We start from the raw sequence: 23,788 nt of genomic DNA, 5'->3' as shown, positions 1-23,788 counted from the left end.
GTTAGAGGGGGGGCCGCGGGGGTGATTACCCCCCCCACCAATCGGAGTGGGGGGGTAACTAATGCAAAATTACCCCCCATTAATGTAGAGATCAAAATTTAATTTTTAATATATTTTTTACTTTTGTGCTTTATTTTCATGTTCCGTTTTTTGTTTTGTTGCACAACTTTTTGAGGTTTTTGCTTGGAAAATCGCAAGACAACGCCAAGTCATCTATGGCCAAACTATCCTGTCAAAAATATGCGCATCACAATGCGCTATGTGTGATGTCATAGTTTCTCGCTGCTACAAACTGTTTAATTTCGCTTTTACCACTCACGAACGAAACCCACCACAGTTGCGCTGTTTCAATGTTTTTCTATTTTCGGTTGTTGTAAAAGTGAATGCATTTTAGCTTTTATTTTATTTTTTTCTTGATTGAATGTACGCCTAAACCAGGCATGTGCAACCTTTTTCACTGGAGGGCCAAATACAAAATTTTGAATGATAACGTGGCCACATGATTTTTTCAGAAAAAAATAGTATCATAAAACTAGTTTCTTATGAAAGTAGTTTATGTAGTTAAGAAATAGATTTAATGCAGTCCAGGACACACTTGTGCGACATTTATTGAAAAACTGTGAATAATTGTCGATGGGAGATGAGGAAACTAAATTCAGTCAAGCGTATTTAATCACAGATTAATGTGATTTTTGTTGTTGCAGATCTTTACAAACTTTTGGAATGTTTGCTTTCACAGAACTACAAGCAACTCGAAGTTGACTTTTCAATTGTTGGTCTGATAATTGGGCCTCTTTGCTTTCCTTTGCAATATTTCATTTTAGAGAAAAATTGCTCGCAGCAATGTGCTTCCAAAAAGCGAAATGGTGTTTAAGGCATGGTCGATAAGATTCTGATGCTTCCCCCTAACATAGTTTTTATAAAAGTTCACCAAATCGTTTTCAACAGTAGACTATCTATGTTGCACCAACAACTCCATCAAGTATCAACTGCGGTAGCCTACTATACAACGTCATTGCGAAATTATGTGACGCAGCATTCTTGTATCACAAAGCGCAATATTTTTGTACACAGCGTGCGAAAATTTGCATTGCTTTGATGTAAACTGCATCAAATAGTGATGGCTAGTATGAACTTTTAAGATTTAACTGAGCACCACGCGGGCCGATCGGAACAACCTGGCGGCCCGCGGGCCACTGGTTGCACACGTCTGGCCTAGACCCTAGATGCTGAAACTTTTTCTTCCATTGCGAGTGTTATGGCACAGGTTATCGTTTTGTATTCATGCAATTGTAAATTAAGTTATAGAAAGGTTTGACCTTAACGCTTTTGATCTTTTAAATCTAACCATTTAGCGTCTGAAGTGCAAAATTTGGAGGACTTGAGCGAAGAAAGAATACAGAGAGGGATTTTTGCGTACGTCCCCTCTTCCAGTCAAAATTGTCTAAAAACCTCAAAAAATGTGGCAAATGTTAAAGAGCTTTTTCTCGCGATTTTATATTCGTTGAAATAATTTTTTGATTTTAAATCGTACTAAAAGGCAAAAATTTTGCGCCTTCGGCGAGAAACATGCCGCCTAAGACGCTAGTAATGCGAAGGAGGGTCTGGGGGCGACCTCCCAGAAGTATATGTGATGCAATAATCCAATAAGCCTTCTGTCTATGCCAAAACATCGTTCCCGCCCCTGCTTAAATTACCCCCCCACTCTCAGGAAGTGTCCGGAGCCCCTGGCTGTGACCCAAGAACTTTAGTTGCCGCATTTCTATAGATCTCATTATCTGCTGCTCCTGGCCCATCTGTTGGAGAACTGCTCTGTTGGTTCGAAAAGCTGTCCATGGATTTTTAAGAATTCTTCGGTAAAACCACATTTCTGCAGCTTCAAGCGCTTCAAGCTTCAAAGCCTCTACAAGTATGCGAAACTGCCAGGATTAAGCTCTGCAAGAAGCTTTCCCAGTCCGACGATAAAGATTCAATCAATCAATTTTCAGATGTTAAAATTAAGTTGAAAAATTGCTTAGGCTTATGCTATTACTACTGTATTACTACCCATTATACGTCTAAAAGTAACGTAGCCTATAGCCTACGCAAATAAAGTTAAATCGGGCAGTGTATTAAATATTTTTTTAGCTATTTGAAATGAAAAAATGATGTAGTCTAAATAGGATAGGCTACTGCTGCAAAAGTGCGATTGCCTATAGGCTACGTTAGAATAGCTTAAATCAGTGAAGAGCAACGTGGTCCAGGTGGACCACAAGTGGTCCACAGAGAATTTTCTGTGGTCCACGGATAAAATAATTCAAGACACACACACTTTCGGTAAAGTTATTTCCATATTGTTATAGTATTGTACCAATGCTAAGTTATTAGCAATTTAACTCCGTATTCAATGTGCTTGTGACATACCATTGGCTACAGTAAGATTAAGATTGAATCAAACTTTTGCTTGTAATTATGACTTAATGTGTGACAAACAGCAAGAATAAGGCAGTCACTGACGTAAAATTTTATGATATTTGGTCAATTGTGAAGAAGGGGTGTTCTTCCCGGCCATCAGCACAAGGGTGATCACTCGCTAGTACAGCGAGCAGCAGTAACGCTTCGCTAACCATAACGGTGTAGCTTCCACGCTAGCCATTAAGACCTCCAATAAACGATAAGTTTTTGGGCAGCCAATTGTAGCATCAAATAGACAGCGATAGACACGTGTTTCTCCCATGAGGCTGGGCTCATCAGTATCGCACCGTATTCTTGCCACTTGGGTAAAAGCGGCGGTCGGCGTCGGCTTGCCACAAAGCGGCGGTCGATTACCCAAGGGGCAAGAATGTAATTATAATTATAAATCTGATATAATTATAAATCTGATATACAAAAAAGGCTATGGTCCACAGAGATTTCTAAAAAAAAATTATGGTCCACAGTCACAAAAAGGTTGCTCATCACTGGCTTAAATCACATTAATTAAGCCATATTTATTATTTCCCATCCCTCTTTTGCGTGGCCCACCTCTGTTTAGGGCCTATCCATATTCTGTTGATCCAGCATTTTTTGGTCATTTAAAATTAAAAAAAAGTGACAACCTTTTGCTACAAAAGCTCGACATTTCATAACTTGGCCTGCATCAATCTGGTTTTACGTTTATAAACTTAGATTAAATCTTCAAGTGGACAGTTTGCTGGGTTGGTTCACAGAAACAGAAATGTTTGATTGGATAATTAGCCTAGTTAGGCCTATTATAGTTTTCCTATAAAATAGATCATGATAGAAGAAATAGCCTACTAGTCTACTATAGCCTACCTTTTCGTTTTTTGGAAGTTTATTTAAACGGTTGATGGAATAAGACTTGTCTAATATTAGGGGAGATGTGCCACCTATGGGACAAAAATGACATCATTATTGATAAAATGCTTTTTTAATTCAAATTATGAAATAAAGGAATTGTGTTGTGAAGTTTAGTCATTGTTTCATAACATGAAGTCCAAGCAGTAACAAATTTAATATTAGTTTATTGCTTTTTATCTCATTAAAAAATGTCACTCAAGTGTTCCATAGGTTGATTGCATAACTGACCAATGGGACAAAAGAGTACGTCCTTTGGGACACTTAGTTAGATATAGCAACGCGGTGTCTGACGTATCGCGATGAGAAATAGTGTTGTTAACCTCAATGCTTACGGAACAATACTTCACAGCACTACATAAAGGAAGTCACATCACATGTTTATTAGACATTTAAATGCACAAATATTTAGCAAAACAGAAGATGAAATTTGCTGGACAAGTTCTGAAAAATTTACCTCCCGGCTAGCCTACATCAACTGAGTTACTGATCATTGAAGGTATGGTGGAAAGAAAGAGATGCTTGAGAACTTGGGGAAATAGTGTAAACTGACTCGTCGAGTGTCGAATGGGACATGTCCCAAAGGTAATCGATTGTATTGTCCCATTGCTCAACCAACCACCATTTTGTGTTCAACTAGCCTGAAAATCTGTCACAGTTGGATATCTAGTTTTCTGTTGCTATAGTTTTAAAGCTAATCATATGACTCAAAATTTATTGCCAGGCCCCAGTTGTTATAACCCTGCTTTAGTATAGAAACGATTAACAACAGTCAACCATTTAAATTTACTCTGAAAGCTAAAACACAATTAACTGATCTCACCACTTAAGTACACAGTACACCAGTAAGTAAACCACGCTGTAATAATGTAATGTTAATCTCGATTCCATGACAAAAATTTCAGTTCTTATGTTCTCACATATTCAGAAATAATGAGCTGTCCCATAGGTGATAGTGTCCCATCGATAGTACACCTCCCCCACATGCTCGTAAAATGTCGAAGATGTTTCATACTGGCAGTAACTTTTACAATTGGCCCATTTGTCACATTGTGAGACCTGTTGCCAGAAAATCTTTGAGGTTTTAAGAAAATTATAACTCTGGTTTACGCACGGCGTGTCTACTTCCTTATTTTCAATTTCCAAGTTCACAAATTCTCCAATGCTTTGTTGAAACAGAGAAAACACATCAGTCTGCAAAATGTAGGCTATTGATCATTGAAAGGATAAAGAAATGAAAATTCAATAGGTTACATAGCCTACTGTAACAGAATTGTGCGTGTAGACGTTGTGGTTGTTGTGAACTCACAGTGTAAAGGCTGTTTAGTTGGAAAAAAATTTGGTGTGTTGGTGGTACGGTAACAAACATAGCTGTTTGCATTGTTATGAAACATAGCGACCTATAGGCTACGATTATATAGATGTATATAATGGAGTCAAAGATGTAAGCCAGGCTAAAAAGATTTCGAGTTAGAGTCTCATGTTTTTGATCCGATTTCACAATCTTTGGTGTTATTTTATAATCGCCTTGAATATCATGTCAAGTATCAGCAGACCAAGCAAATCTTGTTGTTTTAAGAAAATCTCTGAAACGTCAATCGTGTCTTCGCGTTGATAAAATGTTACGTTCCTTTTACAGACATAAAGCTTGCGTTTACTTAAATTCATATACATGGTTGGTGGTCAATCGAATTGTACAAAAACAATTACATTTTTAGCAATTCTTTATTCTTTCCGAAAAACAAGTTTAGATAATTGCTGTCAGTGTTTTTAGATAAGAAACTGGGCTTGTAAGGACCTGACTCATAACAGGGCGCCAAAGTATCTGTAGGCTATTGTGTTGCTTTAGAAACGCTATTTTTAACTTTTACTGCAGTAAAAACAATTTTATGTCATCCTGTGGACTGAAAATTAATCAGCGTTTTTTATCATCCATCCAAACGTTGGCATAGCATAGCCAACGTTAATTTAACGTCTAAATATTGTTTGTCTGTATGTGACCGTAAATGTTTGGTGTAGCACAATATTTTTTCAAAGCTTTTGCAGCATCTTGAAAAATGGTGTATCAACGTTAGCGAAGGGTTGTTATCCGCTTGCTTGCTTCAACCAAGGCATATTATTTGAAGCTATTTTTTTCTTGTCGTCTTTAAATAACGCACCTTCTCTGTGTTTTGCTGCAATCAGCATAATAGCTACGGTAGCAAAGCGAATGTTTGTTTACTTGTAAAAGCATAGACGAGCAACTCTCTTGAGTTTTGTATTAGCTGCATTTTGTAAAGCGAGCTGTTCAATCTTAATTCTTAAGCATAAATTGAGAAACGTTATGTTAAATATTTCTTGACCATTTACTAATTGTAAATTTTGTATTCTATTCTTTGAAAGACGCACTAGTAGAATCAATTGCTGTATGACTGTTAGGACTTTATTATCATTTGGATTATTATTTGTACGGATTTGTCACTTCAAGCCTTGTTGCTGCCTTAGTGAGTAGACTAAACTGTCCCTTACACCAGCTCTATTTAGGATTGAAGCATATCTGTGCACTAATTTGGTACACTTCAAGCCCTGCTGATCGATGAATTCACTGAACTGACTCCACCAACTCCATTTAGGATTGAAGTATAGCCTATATCTGTGCACTAAGTTTGTTAAACCGTGTAGAATTTTGACGCAATTTCTGCGTTAAAGAATATTTTTCTCACTGGCACCAAACAGTGGAGCGGATTATTATATGCGTCGCTTAGTTAATACGGTTTTGCGACCTCCAAAGACAGAGAAACAGGCCAAGTAGATTGATCTGAACACGGTCTTGAGTTTTGTTGGTTTATTGTGGCGGAAAGGTTGCAAGTTTACAAGTCGCAAAGTCACGGGGTTGCAGGTCGCAAGTTTACGAGGTTGCAAAACAAACTTGCAACCTTGCAAGAAAATTTGCTTGCCCCCCAGAAAATTTTATTAAATATAATCTCGTTTCGATGACTTTTTAGGCATTTTTATGAGCAATATTTTTTATCAAGATGCACATGTAGCGGACGACGAGTGGTCTGAACATCTGCCCATACCTAGCTGTAGCTGCTACAGCAACATCCCGGGTACCAGCGTGTAACGGGAATGATCTTGAGAACAATATCTTATTCCTTTTGCGAGTATGAGTTTATTGCAAAGAAATGAATGAACTTCCACGTCGGAACGTTGTAGCCAAATAATACCTTGAATTCAAGTAGAACGAGCTAAACTAATTCAGAGCATAAAAACTACACTACAACCATAATTAAACTAACACCGTGACTTCCAAGAAAGGAATCCGTGACAAACTGACTGAGAAAATTAAGGCACCACACAACTGGCCGACAAAAAAACCATACTGAAAACTCACTAACTGAACTGTGTTTCACGCTGAAAGATTGATTTTAAAGGGGCTTGTTGCTTCAAGCAATGCAGCATGTGTCAAATGGTCAAATGCGCAACGCTACAACAACGTAAAACTACGTATGCAAATCAAACCGAGGAAACGCCCTAATCTTCAGCCAGCGTTCCAAATTCCTAACAAGTACAATTTTCACAATGGCAATTATACTAAGGCAAACACGAACAATGGCAATTATACTAAGGCAAACACGAAAAGGCAATGGTAATTATACTAAGGCAAACACGAAAAGGGCCGCAGGCGCTACAGAACCCCCTCAAGAAGGCAAACGGGGTGGCCGTTTGGCTTCTGATGAAGCTGTCTGCAGCCAGAGATGGGCAAGATCACCAGTATTGGTGATCTTGAAGATCAAGATCACCAAATTATGTGAGCTTGAAGATCAAGATCAAGATCGTGATCTTGAAGATCAAGATCACTTTTTGTGTACTTGAAAAAAAATGAAGTTTTTGATCAATGATGTTGCAAAAAATAATTGCTATAAGCAACTTGGGTAAAGGCAGAGGTGGGCAGTAACTAGTTACAAAAGTAACTAGTTACTGTAACTAGTTACTTTTTGAGTAACTGTAACGATAACTTCGTTACTATTTTCCAAAAGTAACGAAACGCGGTAACTAGTTCCTATTTTAGCACTTTTTCAACAGTTACAGTTACAAGTGACTTTTGTATTGAAATTTCTGTTTCTAATTGCCGTCCATTTCTCTGCACATGTTTGTATCATGCTTTATGCGTGTTTGCTGCGCGTTGCGCCATTATGCCTTCTTCTCGCAACTGTATCGGAGCAGCACTGCCCATTCGCGGCGCTCTTGTTTTGTGATCTTATGGAGCAGGGTTGCCATATTGGCGAATTCATCGCCAAAATCCAGAAATCTGGCGATTTTTTTAAGATGTTTGGCTTCATATTTATGGTTTGGCGATTTGGCTCTTTTTTGGCGCTTTTTGAGAACTGATTTGGCTAAATTAATTGCTTTTGGTGGATTGATCAATATGTGACTTTCTATGCAATGTTTAGCAAAAGTGTTTGGCAACACTTGATAGCTCAGTTCATGCTTGTCGTATAGCTGCCAGAGGTGTACAGAAGCCGTAGTTTTGGAGTATTTAGGACCCGGAGTCTCGGTATTATGTTCACTGTTCGCACCCTTACTACATCATTGTTTTCTCGATTCAAAATCGAAAGTCGATGTCTAAGTAACTTCAAGTCATAGCAGGGAAAACAAATTATTTCCGAGAAGGAGGCATACTTGGGGCATACCTGGGGGTATTGCTACCCACGCTTGCAAATTGCAATGACTCTAAAAAGGTTGTCTGACATTAAAACCAGCAACAGCATTGCTGTTTGCTTGCCGTTAGTGGACGTTCTTGTGGAAGCAATACAAACCAGATTTAGTCATTGGTTCGAGGACAGCGACTTTCAGCTTGCTACTGCATTCCACCCACAATTTAGACTTACCTCCGTCCAATGGCTGACAAGCGACACTGCTGAATTGAAGACCACAATAAAACAAAACATGCTTCAAGCAATTAAAGAAGCGAACTGCTCTGCTGAAGAGGGGAGCAGCAGCGACACTGAAGTGGATGGTGATAGAGCCACAGAGGACTTTTTTGCACCACTTTATGCAAAACACAAGAAGAGAAAGCAATGCGCGTTGAATCTGTTGCAGGAGTATTTGGAAGCTGACCATGAGCCCAAGTTAAGCGGTTCCAGATTCACAAGCGAACCGATGAAAAAACTGTTTTTAAAACACAAGTGCTGCAGTGGAAAGGTTGTTTTCATTGGGCAAGGACATTTTAAAGCCCAAAAGGGCAGGCCTAAGTGACGAACACTTTGAAATGCTCGTATTTCTCAAAGGAAATAAACATATTTATACTTGGTCACAGCGGTAAACCATAATCTCTTCGTGGGAAAATTGTAACATAAGATTCCCAAATCCGTTCGTCTGCATGTATTGACCGAAAAATAAACACTCTTTTGAAACGTCTATTCAAAAGTGTATTCCTGTAAAATTAGCCCGCGGCTATCGAAAATGGGACGCAACAACGTACGCCTCTAAAACTGTCACTACAGAACAGATTACTTGGATAAAAGACGGAAAATTTGTCCAGCTAGCAAGCACCAAGCAAACAGTTAAACTTGCGACTGACTTCCAACAAACAATTTTACGAATGACTAGAATAATTTGCGATATCTCAAATGCACGTACGCAGTACTGTGACGCAATAATGAAAGACATTGTCACGCAATTCAAACCGGTGTTCAAAGGTAGTGATGCAATATTTCATCAGGTCTTACGACCGATGGTGCAATATTTGGACATTTTCTAGCAATTTCCATGACGTAAGATGCCAGCTAGGTTAAGTAGACCATAGCGGTTTTTATGTGACGTTTGATTTGGTGAACAATTGGCTGGAACAATACTGAGTAATTTTTTTAAATAAAACGTTGCTGGTTTTGTACTTGTGCTGTTATGTTAGCATGGATGGCTCTAACACTAGTCAATCAATAGCCTATATATCAAACATTGCGGTTAAACTGGACTTACATGCAGAGCTGGCCAGGTGCAGAACTTTATGTTGAGATTTATGAGTAACTGAAAGTAACTAGTAACTGTTACTAGTTACATTTTTGAAATCGGTAACTGTAACGGTAACTCAGTTACTATTTTGGCCAAGTAGCTGTAACTGTAACTCAGTTACTTTTGAAAGTAACTTTGCCCACCTCTGGGTAAAGGTATAACTTATAGTTGGTATTGCTAACTTTTACTTTTAACTACTCGATCGCTGGCCTAAGAATTGTAATAAGTTAGTGACTGTTGCTATTAGGTCTATAAATTGTTGACGTAGTTTGCGTAGAATCGCAACGTCACACCCAGTGGCGTATTTAGAAATTTTGTTAGGGAGAGGCTAAGACATTGTGTCAGTCAGCCGCGTAGCGGTTGAATCGGCGGTTGGAGGCCAATGGGGGTCTGGGGGTAGTACACACGGGGTAGTCAACGGTAGTAGGCTACACAGAAAGCTCAAAGTTGATGAAAATGGCAGTTAATTGGTTCAAATTTTTTCTACTTGGGTTAAAATTAGACTTGTTTGACCCTTTAAATAGGGGTAGGTTATATCAAAATTTCATATGATGCGTCACAACGGGAGGAGGTGGTTAGCTGAAACCGTCAGATAAGGGAGAGGGGGTCCAAAATCAAGAGCGAATCCGCAGAAGTAAGTTACTGTTCCGATCAATAAACCAACAAAAGATATCAAACACTTCAGAACATAAACAATAAGTTAGTCCTTCCGACCTCGAATACCTTTTCAACATTCTCGGCGATTCGCAATGACAATTTACAGTTTAATGCGATGGCTGCGCTTGGCAAATATATCAATGACTGCATCATACTCGAGTACAATATCCTTGTTTAAATACATCTGAGCTAGACCATCCAAACGTGGCTCGGTTATGGTCGTGCGGTAATAATTTGTCAGGTACCGGTACTTTAGTGAACTGAAACATCGCTCATTGGAGGCAGTTGTAACTGGAAGCGTAGCAAAGATTCGAAGTAATTTATGGATAATTAAATCGGATAAGTGCCGAGTTGTTTAGCCGCTTGACACGCATCCACAAGAGTCGCAGGTCGTTTATCCACAGAAACTGCAAGCCAATTCGCTCTCCATCTTCGCAATTCAATAGTAGCTGCAAAGCAATTGCTTTGTTCAACATCCAGCATTTTTTGGTAGAAGTCGAAAATCTCGTCGATCGTGCAGTCCTCATCTTCATGAATCAATGAAGGCAGAAATGTGCTGACTTTAAAAGCTAGCGAGCAGTGCTCATTGAATCTCTCGTGAATTTGTGCCATGCAATTGTCAAGAAAAGGAAGAAAAACTGTTGACAAATTACATTGCAAAAAGTAGGCTATACTCCGGCCCCCCGCGCTAGGATGAATCGTCCAAGCAATTATTGCGCTACAACTTTTTTTGTTGTTGCAAAATTTGTATTTTATTTTTTTACCTGATCGTTTGGGGGAGGCCATCGCCCTTTATCCTCCCCCCTAAATACGCTACTGGTCACACCCAAGGCCGAGGTCAATTACAGTAGTTCTGAAAAAGTCGCAAAATTTGCAATTAGTTTTATACTTTTTTTATAATAAATAAATAAAAATAAACTTTGAACTACATCAATTTTTACCAAATTTTTGTCTGGTTCATGTGGGAGTTTTTATTCGTGTTACTAAGTAGTTTTAACTTTCACTGTATTATGTCAATGTTTATTGCACCATTTACCCATCTGGCAACATTGATATTGTTGTCTGTTATCAAAAAAGTTCTGAGGTTTGCGGTCAGACAAACCGCTCCATACTCAGACCCTAAACAAGTCTTGGTTTGGTTGATTTCCTGCAATAAACCACTTTACATGACCAAAGTCGGCTGGAGTCCAGATTTTTTAACATTGCCATTCTAGACTTTTGAAACATCTAAAATTGGATCAAAGAAAGCAAACATTTCTTTAAAATTCACACATAAAAATCGTGAACAAAGTTAATTCATTTTTTATTATACGTCAACATAAAGTACACGGAAGTTGACTTCTTCATTATGACCAACACAGAAAACTTTTTCAATTTTAAAATGGCAACACTGACCAGATTAGATGGAGACTTTAAATCGTCTTTTGTTGGACGCATATCATATTAACAGACCAGTGGCTTAATGTTAGTAATTGCCACTAACTACTTTGTACAGTACGAGTTCTAAAAAAATGCCTCTATCTAGGAAGTAAAACTCACTTTCAAAGTGATCTTGATCTTATTGTACTTCCAGATCAAGATCACACAAAAAAAGTGATCTTAAATCAAGATCACCAAAAAAAAAGTGATCTTGAAGATCAAGATCACGATCTTGATTTTCAAGATCACTTGTGATCTTCAAGATCAAGATCACGCCCATCTCTGTCTGCAGCAAGCACATAAAGCAGGAGAAGCACACAATGCGTACCGGTAGTAGGCCTACAACATCACATAATACATCACGCAGAAATGACACACGGTGAACAAGACGGGGTCGGATCCCCTCCGCACGGCTAACAGTTCCTCTGATTCCATGGAGCGGCTGGCCGGCTCTCGATTGGTTGAAGCAGAGGTCTCGTGCGGCGGTCATCCGGCCACGATGATTTCTAAATTAACTCAAAAAAATGTGGAAGGTTACAATTATTGACAATGACAAACACAATCTAAACGCTACGCATTACGCAATGACAATCTAATCGCTATGGTTATTACAGGTTAACACTGCAGAAGCAGTTAATGTCTATATGCAGTACACGAAGCCTAAGTGGTTGTGAAAAGTGACGAAGCATGTCAGAGGGCACAGAGCACACTCTCTCTACGAAACAGAGAGACAGTCCGAACAACGGCCGTGCAAGCAGTCGCACGAACTGCCACACACCGCGGCGCGAGAGCAAAGCGTCATGACAGCAGGATGGGAATCTCTAACTAAACGGGAAAGGTGAAAAAACGGACAAACGTTTTAATTAAACCAGACCAGGACTGTAGCGCCAGCGCCCAGCAGACAAATCAGGGGGAGCGACGAGGCAAGAAGTGCCCAGCCTCAGCCCTCAGGACAACCTGCAAGTACAGGGACTGACTCAACATAATAGCTATACGAAGCGACTACATGAGAAACTGGTCCAACAGTGCAGGAAGCGACGAACAGATGACTGCGAACAACATGTCGGTTATAAATGCATGACATTTTCTTTACAAAATGTTTTTTCTTCTGCTTCACTTCAAATTCAAGGATTTTTGTTTGTTTGTTTATCTTTATCCTGCATTGCGGGAAAGCGGACTTGAGCGCTATGCATCGGTGTACGCCTTCCGACGTACACCTGACCCACGCTGCAGCCGACGACAATGTCTGTTTCCGGTTGTCTACTCTATTTATGACTTAAATTTGGTACTACCCATTACTCGAAATCGATCACTGGGTAGAGGCAATTATCGTAAAGTTTCTTGCCCAGAGAAACAACAGCAAGTGCGGGTGGCTAGAGTCGAACATACAGGCTCTCGACTGCGAGCCCAACGCGCTAACCACTCGGCCATTGCTCTGCATCCATTTCTTTTGTTTTACATCCCGCAAGAAACCCTGACAAAGCAGATACACTCTAGCCTACACAAGAACAGGTACAATACAACAAGAACGAGGCAAGAAAACAACTACAGTAAAACTGGTAAAACAACTACTAATTGGCTTGGCGCATTGGGTTAGGGCGGTAGTAGTCATTACAATGACGTGGGTTTGATTCCCACCTCTGTTATAGCTCTTTTTTCTTCTGTAATTACCAAACAAAGTTCAAAGTAATTATTAATTCTCTGGCTGAATGCTGGAATGGTCACAATAGCAGATAACGTAGATAAAGTACAGATAACGTAGCACATCATTGGTTCGTGGTTGGATTGGATACGCGCGTGGATTATTAGAAATCTGCTTGTTAAAGTGCCTACCCTTTGCAGTCATCTGGTTTTAAGCAGTGTTGCCAGAAATAAATGTTATTTTTTTTTATTGTGCAGCGTAGATCAGGCTTGCCAGATTGGCCCTTTTTAGAGGTAGTTGGCCCCAAAAAAAATTGTTTGGCCCCTTGGCCCTTTGTTTTCAATATTTGGCTCTTTTTGGAAGCAGTTGATACATAGCTAACTGCTCTTGGCTGATGCTGAGCTGCGTCGGAGTCTGCCTCGCTTTCTGACCTAGTCTTATTTTGAAACGATCCCTGTTCCATATCTAAAAAGCTAAAACCTCAATTGCTAAGGTAACAGGGATCAGTTGTCAGTAGATGTTACAGAAAATATATTTCGCACTTATTCAGTGCATCGTCAGTTCTGATAAAGGGCAGTTAAAACCTACAAGTAATGTTTTAAACAACATTACAGTGACGCAATAATGTTAAAACATGAGCGTAAAAAATTGAAAAAGCATAAGCGTAAATATTGAAAAAATGCTGAATGAAAACTAAACTCATGAGTGAAAAAGAAAAGGAACTTAAACCTGATGTCATGGTCACATACACAAGGCCAAAAACAATTGGAAATTATGTTACAAACTACAAAGATCTATCAAAAAAAATCCAATCTTCTGTTCTACAAAGAGGTTATTCTGCCCCTTGTGGTCGCTGTGCGTTGTGTGGTAACCATGGTCATCATCGTTTGTCAATGGTTTCACCGGTTTCACGTACAACGACATTGAGCACTCCGCAAAGACTTTTTAAGTTAAAACAGGAACTCAATTGCAGCAATTATGGGATTTATGTAGCAACATGTTTACTTTGCCATGAACAATATGTTGGACAAACGGTTAATAAATTTTCGGTTCGCTGGTCAGGCCATCGTGCAACTTGGAAAGCATAAGCGCAAATCATAAAGCGTGTCAAAAAAACGATGGTTCACACTGAAAAAAAAGTGTTCACACTGAGAGCGTGAAGCGTGACCGAATCGCGCCACCGGTTTGGAGATCTCGATTTCAAGCGTGAAAACAGAAGTTGAATTATTTCAACTTTTCCCTTTCGCGCTTGACATGAGAAGTTGAGAACTCGATCTGTTCGACTTTCGAGTCGAGGTTTGGAAGAGGTCGGCTGATTGTACTCGCTTAGGGCTAGGCTATAGTTTGTCAGCAGTTTTGGCTCTGTAGATATTTTGTAACACATTATTATCAGCAGTCAGTTCAAATTCTAGCCAGCAGCAAGATGTAATTGATTTAACATACTGGCATTTAAAGATCAAAGCCTAGGAAAAAATACTAGGCCTATAATATTGCTGTAACATAAACCAGGGTCAGATCTCACTAGAATACTTAAGTGAGAGTGAGACTAAATAGTTGACAAATAATTCCAAATTTACAGAAAAACCAGATTGTTTTTGTTTTAAAACTAATCAAAGATACCGTAAGTTAACCTTTTTTTTCCAAACAACCTCATTGCAAAAAGATCAATAAGGCTAATACAGTTTACAACTTTATACGGTATATAATTGGCAAATAAATGAAAGCGTAGTTCAGGTTTAGATGCATTATACTGAATTAGAATATGTAGGCTACAGTATTGTACGTAGGCTATGCTGTTTTATTAGCCCTAAATCTATGAAGGCCGAGTGGCTATATTTGACTTGGCCTGCTACAATACAGGGCAGTACCGTACCGGTATAACACAATGTACCGGTATTCGATATAGGCTAGGTCTATGATTTAAAAGTAAAATTTAGTATGGTACCTACTTTAACAAACAAACCTAAGTCATGACATAGACTAGGCTATGTCAATGGTACATGATCAAGTGGTATTAATTTTTTTATATTGCAGTTAATATTGCTTCAATTAAAAAATAAAACATATATACAATTAAATAAAAAACTGGTAGAACTTAAAATGTTGCTGCCCTGTACGATGAAAAGCATAATAGATACAAAGATAGGAACTACCGGTAGGAAGTTGAAGAAAAAGCTACGGAAAGAAATGAAAAAAGATATAGGCCATCCGGGTAATTATTAATTTATATTCTGACTTAAAAAATATTAAATAATGATTGATAACAAAACAACTTACGGTAGGTAGAAAACGTTGCTGACATGGTAAAAAAACGTTTCTGCTGTTGCTGATGTCAGTGAGCTGAAGAGAAATCTAGTTCTAGTGTGAAAACATGTGTTGTTCATATTTTTGTAAACTGTAATGTTTTGGTTTTTCACTGTGTGTTTTACTGCTTTTGTGTCATCATACTAATCTCAGGTGTACGACTGTACGTAATGCTTATTTACAGGGTAGCAACTGAGCTATCTAAACAAACTTTGTGTTGTTTTATTTATGTATTTGATGATCAGGGATGTTGATGATGAATAAACACATGGATTGAAATTAGCAATACGAAGTAAAGGCGTGGCTATATTTACAGCACTAGTGTTACCAGATAAGAAATTTTTCCATAATTTAGTAAAGTTTAAAGTAGCTGAAGACAAAAACTTGTGATTTATGAGATTTTGAAATCTTGGGCAAAACTCTTAGCTTAAACCTATCCTTGGCAACACTTTTTACAAAACAATGCTTTTTGATTGCAACCATGGTAATCCATGGTTTTGTCTTCAACTACTTTAAACTTTACTAAATTATGGAAAAATTTCTTATCTGGTAACACTAGTACTGTAAATATAATCACTTCGAATAAGTACTGTTACTGTAAGCTCACAGATACTACAACTATGTTGTGAGTGAGGATTTTAGTTTCTAAAATGATGATATGGGAGAAAATAATTAATACCATACCTAAAATTACAGAAATTGAAAAGTTGTTTGTGTAAGTCCTGTGCAGATAAGTCTTTTAAATGGATATTTTTCACAAAACTTGCACAAGAAAGATCACAACAGCTTTGTTGGAAATGCTTTCAATTTCTTGCTTTTAATGGAAGAATCTTCACAAAGTATGAAGTAGAGAGTGTGGTTATACTTAGTGAGTGACTTTATAGTATTGTTTCAACAATGTCACTGGGTCATTCCATTATAATTCAACAAGTGAAGGCAACCCGCCCCTCTTGGAATTTTTTTGTTTCTAAATATGTTGATGTGCATGAAATTCTGAATGCAACAAAAAAAAAATTATGAAAATTGATCAACCAGTTCACTAGATATGCCATTTTGAAATTTGTTGATCACTTGGTGGCGCTGATGAGCTCTCAAACATAAAAATGTCATTTGTTGCGCCCCCTGATGATAGAGAGGTGATCAAACATTCGATTTCACTATTTTTAAGGGTGAGGATTCCAAAAATGCAAGTGTTTTCTGTGTATTACTATCACAAAAAAAGTTATAGCAACTTATATTGTTTTTAGGTGGTCGCAAAAAGACGCCCAAAAAGCCTTGTGGGAATCCACGTAGAGTGAAAATTTTTTTTTTGTAAGATAATCAAAGATGTATTTTATTATAAAAAAGAAAAAAATTAGAGGTGTTTTTTGTTATTTTTTTTTTAATTTAATTTTAAAGTAAAGTATGGTTTTCACAGAATTTGTCCATTTCCAAGCCTTACATTGTTGTTCTTGTGTCATGTAATAATAGGCACACCAATGACATCATAATGGTTATTATTTCTTAACAATCAGCCTGTTAGTTGAGGTTCAAAATGGCTGCTCTTTTAAACCTGACTGCTTCCCTATTGTGTTTTCTATCTGAGAACACCCTGTGTAGGTTAGTTAGTGGGTGTTGTGAGTAGAAGGTATTGAGATGGAGGACTGCACTGTTGGAAAAAAAAGTAGTAGTACTTGTCATTTGAAATGGTATAGCCGTAAGGACAGCTACATAGCTTTGTCTGACCTTTCTGAAACTGAAACAAAGTTAGTTCTATGGAGATCTGGGATTGAACTTGAAAAAGAGGAACTGCCAATGTCAACAATTTGCAATCATCATTTGCTTACTTTCTGAAAAAATATTCGAATCATTAAATATTGATTTCAAATGACAAGTATAATACTACTATTTTTTTCCAACAGTGCAATCCTGTTGGCCGGCTTGTTTCTTTTGAACGAACTTTCTGCTATTGTTGACAGAGACATGCTTGGCTTATATCGTGATGATGGTCTGGCTATTTTGCGTAATTTATCCGGCCCTAAGATTGATCGTTTGAGAAAGAATGTCATTCAATTATTTAAACAACATGGCTTAAATATTACTGTGGATACTGGTCTAATTGAAACTGATTTTCTTGACGTCACTTTGAATTTGCTATCTGGTAAATTCTGGCCTTATAGAAAACCCAATAATGATCCAATTTACATCCATGCCCAGTCCAATCACCCACCCAACATTAAGAGACAAATCCCGACTATGATTTCAAAGCGATTGTCCGCCACATCATTTGGCCAAAATGAATTTGATAAGACCGCATCTGTTTATAACGATGCCCTTTTGAAAAGTGGTTTTGCGGAGAGAGTTTGCTACAACCCTGCTAATAACTTACGAACATCTAGGAAAAGGAGCCGGAAAATTTTATGGTTTAACCCTCCTTTCAGCTTGCAGGTTGATAGCAATATTGGTAAGGAATTTTTCAAACTTGTTTCCATACACTTTCCACCCCATCATAGATTGCACAAAATATTCAACCGTAATACTATTAAGCTGAGCTACAGTTGTACTCCGAATGTTGCAAGCGTCATATCCTCCCACAATAAAGCAATATTGCAGGCTGATAATATACCATCGCAGCCTGGTTGCAATTGTAGGGTGAGGCCAGAATGTCCTTTGAATGGGCAATGCTTGCAGAAGGCCATTGTTTACAAAGCTACCATTGATAACAGCCCGAAGGTTCTTAATTACATTGGTTGTTGTGAAACTACTTTTAAAAAACGTTTTTCCAACCATAAATGTACCTTCATGGATAGGTCTAAACGAAACAGTACCGAACTATCTAAGGCAGTTTGGGACCTTAAGGACAAGGGTGTTGATCCTAAAATAACTTGGTCCATCCACAGCTGTGCTCGGCCTTATAGTGGTGGTGGTCGTAACAATTGTGGCCTATGTTTGGCTGAAAAGCTGGCCATTCTGAAGGCTGATAGTGGCCACCTTTTGAACAAGCGTTCGGAACTGGTCGGCAAATGTCGTCATAGAAACAAATTTAAACTCAAGTACTTCAAAATAAAATAAATTCCTTTTGATTTTCACAGGTTTTTAAAATTTCATTTGATTTTTACAGGCTATAAATCTCATTTAATTTTTACAGGTTTATAAACAGATTTTATTTCATTTGTTCAGGACACTACAGGTTACATCATCACAATTCCTTGGGATTTTTACAGGTTATAATTTTGAAAAAATTGAATTTCATTTTATTTTTACAGGTTGTAAATCTCATTTAATTTTTACAGGTTTAAAAACAATTTTTGTTCATTCTGTTCAGATTACTACAGGATGCGCCCATCATAACAAGCATTTTGCTTCTTTGTGATGTCATAGATGTTGCCATCATGTTGCTTGGTTTCCATTGGGACAAATTGATTGAAACTTTATCGTGGCGGATGGAGGCTGTCCTTAGTAGTTCTGGAGTTTTTTCTGCAGATTGGATTACGGTTATAATATTTAATATCTTTTCAGGAATTCAGGTTTAGAGGTTTTTTTTGCAGATTAAATTACAGTTGTAATATTTAATATCTCCTCAGGAAGTACAGGTTTAGAGATTTTTTTTGGCAGATTAAATTACAGTTGTAATATTTAATATCTTTTCAGAATTATCGATTCTTTACTGTTTACATGTTTTTACAGACCTTCTGATGATCCGTTAGGTGAAACAATTTGTAAAGGCTTCAGATAGTAATAACTATATTTGATTTAATTTGCTCTGCTTTGCTTTTTTGCTTAGCATTGAGCACTTTTTTGTAGTATTGATAGTTTTCATTGTTTTTATATACTGTATTAGGTATACAGGTATACATAATATACATAAAATTAATTGTATTAGGTATACATAATTAGGTATACATATATACTGTACAAACGTTTACATCCAAGGTCGACCAAGCGTGTTATTTATATATTGTTATTTAAGTGTTGAAGGTTTTTGACATAAATCAAGGAACTTCAGTACTTTTTTGTGGTTCTTTTTTATGCGGCCTGCATCATAACTTATATTTTTTTTCAGGAATGTTTGCTCTCCATGTTAAAAGAAAACTCGTCAGCAATAGGGACAGCACTGTCTACTGCTACATACAATACAGATGAAGAAGCATTGTTTGGTCAATTGATTAACCACGCCAAACTTTGAATTTGACAAACACGCCTCTGATATGTGCATGTCACACAGTGTTTAGTATGTATGCACCATTCAACAGAAAAGCACATAAGTGTGATTTAACTTGTCTTGTCGGATTTTTTAATATTTGTGTTAATCACATAAAGTTTGCAGGTGATATTTGTTACTCTTCCCCCAGTTTACATGGTCCCAAACAAATATCTTCTAAACTACTGTGTCGGTTAATCGGTTATGCCTCCAGACATGGCATTGTTTGTAATTGTAAAAAATCTTTTGGGTGTTATTTTCTCAACATTTCAAACTTTCTTGAATCACACTCGCTTGAGCCTGAGAAATTTCTCTTTGTTGGGTCGGTTAAGTGTTTAGGTGTGTATACAATATACATGTAACTGTTTGTCTAATGAACTGGATATTTTGCGGCAAATGCGCTCACTTTGCTGCATTGCCAACAAATGAAAATCGCTATTTTATAAATGTTCAACGACTGTTAACCATACTCTGTTTTGCTCATACTGTACGTCTTTTTATGCTTTGTAACTGTTGCATAAATATCGTCTTTTTTGTTTTAATCGTTTACGAGTAACTTATAATGATTAGTTTAGAACGCTACATAATCTGTCACGATATGTGAGCGCACGTGAAAATCAAATTAATTGTGTTTTTCTTCTTGATCAAATGATCACCCTGCTTGCCATCAGTTTGTTGCAAATTGCAATGTGACTGGTTTGAAAAGTGATAAAAGATTGGAGGGGAGTTTGGCACTAAAATTGTATTGTATGTATTGTAGTAATTTGAAGTAAGCCTTGGCTTAGACAATATGGTTTGCACTGACGTTATTCAGTTCATTTGAGATTATTTGAACATCGTAAAGAAGCTATTATATGCAACCCAGACAGCCACTCTATTTGGCCAAAATCGTACCCAAATTGGTAAAGATTTGGACCAGATAAAGTGGCTGTCTGGGAGGGCTGTGGAGTCTTGCGAAAAATATGCGACTCCTCGTTTTATAACTAGCCAACTCCGGCTTCAGAGTTTCCATTTTTTTTATAATTTTTATCGTTTTCCATTTTTGTAAAAATTAATTTCATCAAAGTTATGATCGAAATTGATACAGCGACTTTTACAAATTTAACAAAAACAAGCACTTCTATTTTCGAGTGAAGTTTTAGACCCAAATACGGCGAACAAGAAATTATATTCTTTTAAAAAGAGTCTAAACAAAAATTTTGTTTTTCGTTATTTTGTATCAAGTCGGAGTGAGCCTTTTAAATTACTCCATTCCGGACACGCCAAAATTCCTCCGATTCCACAGCCCTGGTTACATTACATATGTTGTTCTGTATATTGTTTGCAATTATTTGAATTTGTATATCTAGTTTACTTTGATATGTGTGGCTGATAAAGTGCTTATTGTCTGCAAATGTGTGGACTGTGCATTCACAATGATGTGTGGACTTACATATATGCACTGTACCGTCATTTTCATGCTTATACCAGATTAGATTATTTCTTGCTATAGTAATCGTTCGTTGTGTTACTTGGTTCAATCAGTGTTTAGACTAGGGACGGTACATTACGGGACGCGCAACTCCGTTGTTCCTTCAACATTAGAAGGGTCAATTGCCAATTTGACAATTTTTTTACGCTTTACTGCTGGCTTTCTTTCAACTAAAAACCTTAAATTACTTTAAAACCAACTTCACTCTTCTTGTATGACCCATAAAAAGTAAAATATTTTGTAAATTACAAAAAAACGTAACCCTTCTAGTGTTGCGGATAAGCCAAAAGCGGATGAAGTTTCGCATCCCTATGATCTACAATCCCTAGTTTAGACTTAGAACGTTTACTGCCACTGGTATGATTGATATCACTTATCATTATTATGAATATTTCTAGTCGTTAGAGTAGAGTAAGTTTAAGATGATTGGTGTAGGTTCTTTTTCAAAGGATTCAATATTGCAGTGTATGTTCAGGTCTTGGTTTCATCATATGCCTAAGCCTTATGCTAGGCCTATTTGCCCATTGTAGATATGAATGTAGCTACACTATCTGCGGCTTGATTTTTCGTTTTTTTACGTTGTAGTTATCGTCAATTTTCGTTTTCCTCAACTTCGAAGCCTTATTACAATAATACAATATACTGGTACACCGTAGTTGCTTGCTTTGGTACATCCGTGCTTGGTTTGGTAGTTTTTAGAGCAAAGAATTAAGAGCCCGACGCGTGTAGCTGTAGCCTATATTGCCAGTCTTACATGACTGTTGATGTTTGCAGAGCATCTGATGTCAGCCACAGCCTGTACTTTTTGGACAGTTGTGATGCGGAGATATGTTAAGGCAAGACCGTCTTGGTTAAGGGCAAACCATAAAAGTTGTAAGAGAAGCGGGGAAGTTAACACAAGATTCCAAATGAAATTTCACAAATGGTCCACTTGGTCCACCAATTGTATTTTCTAACATCGCTGAAATAAAAGTAACCTGCGCTTGCAATTTGTTTTTATTCTGACCATATAAGTTAATATATGGCAAACATAGCAGAGGTCCAAAAAAGGGTAGAAGCGACAAAGCGGTGCTGACACGTTTTGTCAAGAAAGCAGATCATCTAAGGTACCTACTACTACTCATTCTAAACGATGGAAGCATTCCTCCATTATGTCACAAAATTTTGTTCTCCCAGGACCCAGGTCATCCCTTCTTTGAAATATGGGTGCACCAACCATCTAAATGTTTTGTGAAAAATTTATTAAAAATACCGTAGGCTACCGTCTTCAGTTTGTTTTGTTGGTTAATCAGCCAGGAAGTGAAGTAGGCCTACTTGTAAAGAACAATAAACAAACTTTTTTTAAAGTAGCCCAGGTCTATGCCAGAAGAAAAACTTCATTGTTATTTGCAAGTAGTCTTGCATAGGCTACTTTTCAAAAAAAAAATACCAAATTTTCTTGTTGACGAAGCATCCGAGCGGATTTAAATGCAATGTCGGGCTTTGTTATAACTTTGAAAGTTTGTCAACGGATATATGAACAAGCTTACTCACTCAATGGCTTCCACACGCTTAACGTCTTATTTCTATGGAAACCAATGTGAACATGTCAGCGCAAATCATAAAGCCGAAACACGCCAGACATGAAAACACGCCCACCCGCTATATGCTAAATGCTAGACAAGCTCAGTGTGAACCCCGCATAATAATGACAGGGCTGCGTTATTAAAACATTTTGCTGTATTTCATGATCTAAGTACTGAACCACAACTTTCCCAATGCTACAATGTCACATTTGTTGAACAACCCAATATTGATAATCTAGATGCTTGTGAAGATAAATGGATACATAGGATACATGCCAAAATAAATATCCAAAAATTAATTCTGCCACAAGTTTAATTTTTTGACGCTCCACTACATTTTTGGCATTTTTTCAATATTTTACTGCCTTATTATTCACTGCCGTCTTTGCCTACTCTTTTTTCCACAACGCTACATTTTGTGTTTTCCAAGACGCTCCATTTAATTATTTATCGCTGTACTTAGTTTGTTTATCACTGCCTTTGACTGCCGTGTTCCGCATATACTTTATTTTCTTTGCCGTAATTTGTCACAATGCTACATTTGCAGGCTTTGCTCATCGCTCTTTCATCAATTCTAGTTTATATTTTATATTTGATACGTAATTTACTTTACTGCCGGCTTGGTTCAGTTTTCATTCAGCATTTTTTCAATATTTACGCTTATGCTTTTTCAATTTTTTTACGCTCATGTTTTAACATTATTGCGTCACTGTAATGTTGTTTAAAACATTACTTGTAGGTTTTAACTGCCCTCTATCAGAACTGACGATGCACTGAATAAGTGCGAAATATATTTTCTGTAACATCTACTGACAACTGATCCCTGTTACCTTAGCAATTGAGGTTTTAGCTTAGCAGTTGATACATACTATTAAACTAAAACAATGAAAACTATTAATACTACAAAAATATTAAACTAGCTATTTAAATAAATGTCTTCCGGAAATTGAGACTGAAAAGTGTTATTACGATTTTTAGACAGTGTTTAGCTGACAATGTTTATGCCAATGCCAAAGATTCGAGTGGAAACACTGTAGAAGATTAAGATTTGGAATTGTTCTTGTAGAATGTAGACTGTGCTGTTGCAATGTTGTATTAGTTGTAACGTTATTGACGTTGTTAACGTTATTATGTTTTATTAGCAACGTTATCAACATTATTGAACAACTTGGCTCTTTTTTACCCAGTTTGGCCCTTTTTTCGACATTGTTTGGCTCTTT

General features: G+C 37.4%; 1 protein-coding gene across 1 annotated transcript; it reads left to right on the top strand.

The window, feature by feature from the left end:
* The first annotated feature begins 13,941 nt into the window (after window positions 1-13,941).
* Window positions 13,942-22,892, top strand: LOC145776102 (uncharacterized). Its single transcript, XM_082587507.1, has 3 exons — window positions 13,942-14,130; window positions 22,018-22,109; window positions 22,698-22,892. Exons 1-3 carry the CDS (start codon window positions 13,942-13,944, stop codon window positions 22,882-22,884), a joined length of 468 nt encoding a protein of 155 aa, XP_082443633.1. The 3' UTR covers window positions 22,885-22,892.
* Window positions 22,893-23,788: the final 896 nt, after the last annotated feature.

Source organism: Aplidium turbinatum, chromosome 8 (genome assembly GCF_918807975.1).
Source record: "Aplidium turbinatum chromosome 8, kaAplTurb1.1, whole genome shotgun sequence".
In the NCBI taxonomy this organism is placed as follows: Eukaryota; Metazoa; Chordata; class Ascidiacea; order Aplousobranchia; family Polyclinidae; genus Aplidium; species Aplidium turbinatum.
Note: the sequence above shows the minus strand (reverse complement) of the source record. Positions and strands in the feature narration are given on the sequence as shown.

Bases quoted from the DNA above. Each gene is read 5' to 3' on its own strand.
- LOC145776102 (XM_082587507.1), top strand. From the start codon at position 13,942: ATGGTTTCACCGGTTTCACGTACAACGACATTGAGCACTCCGCAAAGA. The intron at 14,131-22,017 runs GCATAAGCGCAA...TGACCATATAAG, and splicing joins GCCATCGTGCAACTTGGAAA to TTAATATATGGCAAACATAG. The intron at 22,110-22,697 runs GTACCTACTACT...TAATAATGACAG, and splicing joins AAGAAAGCAGATCATCTAAG to GGCTGCGTTATTAAAACATT.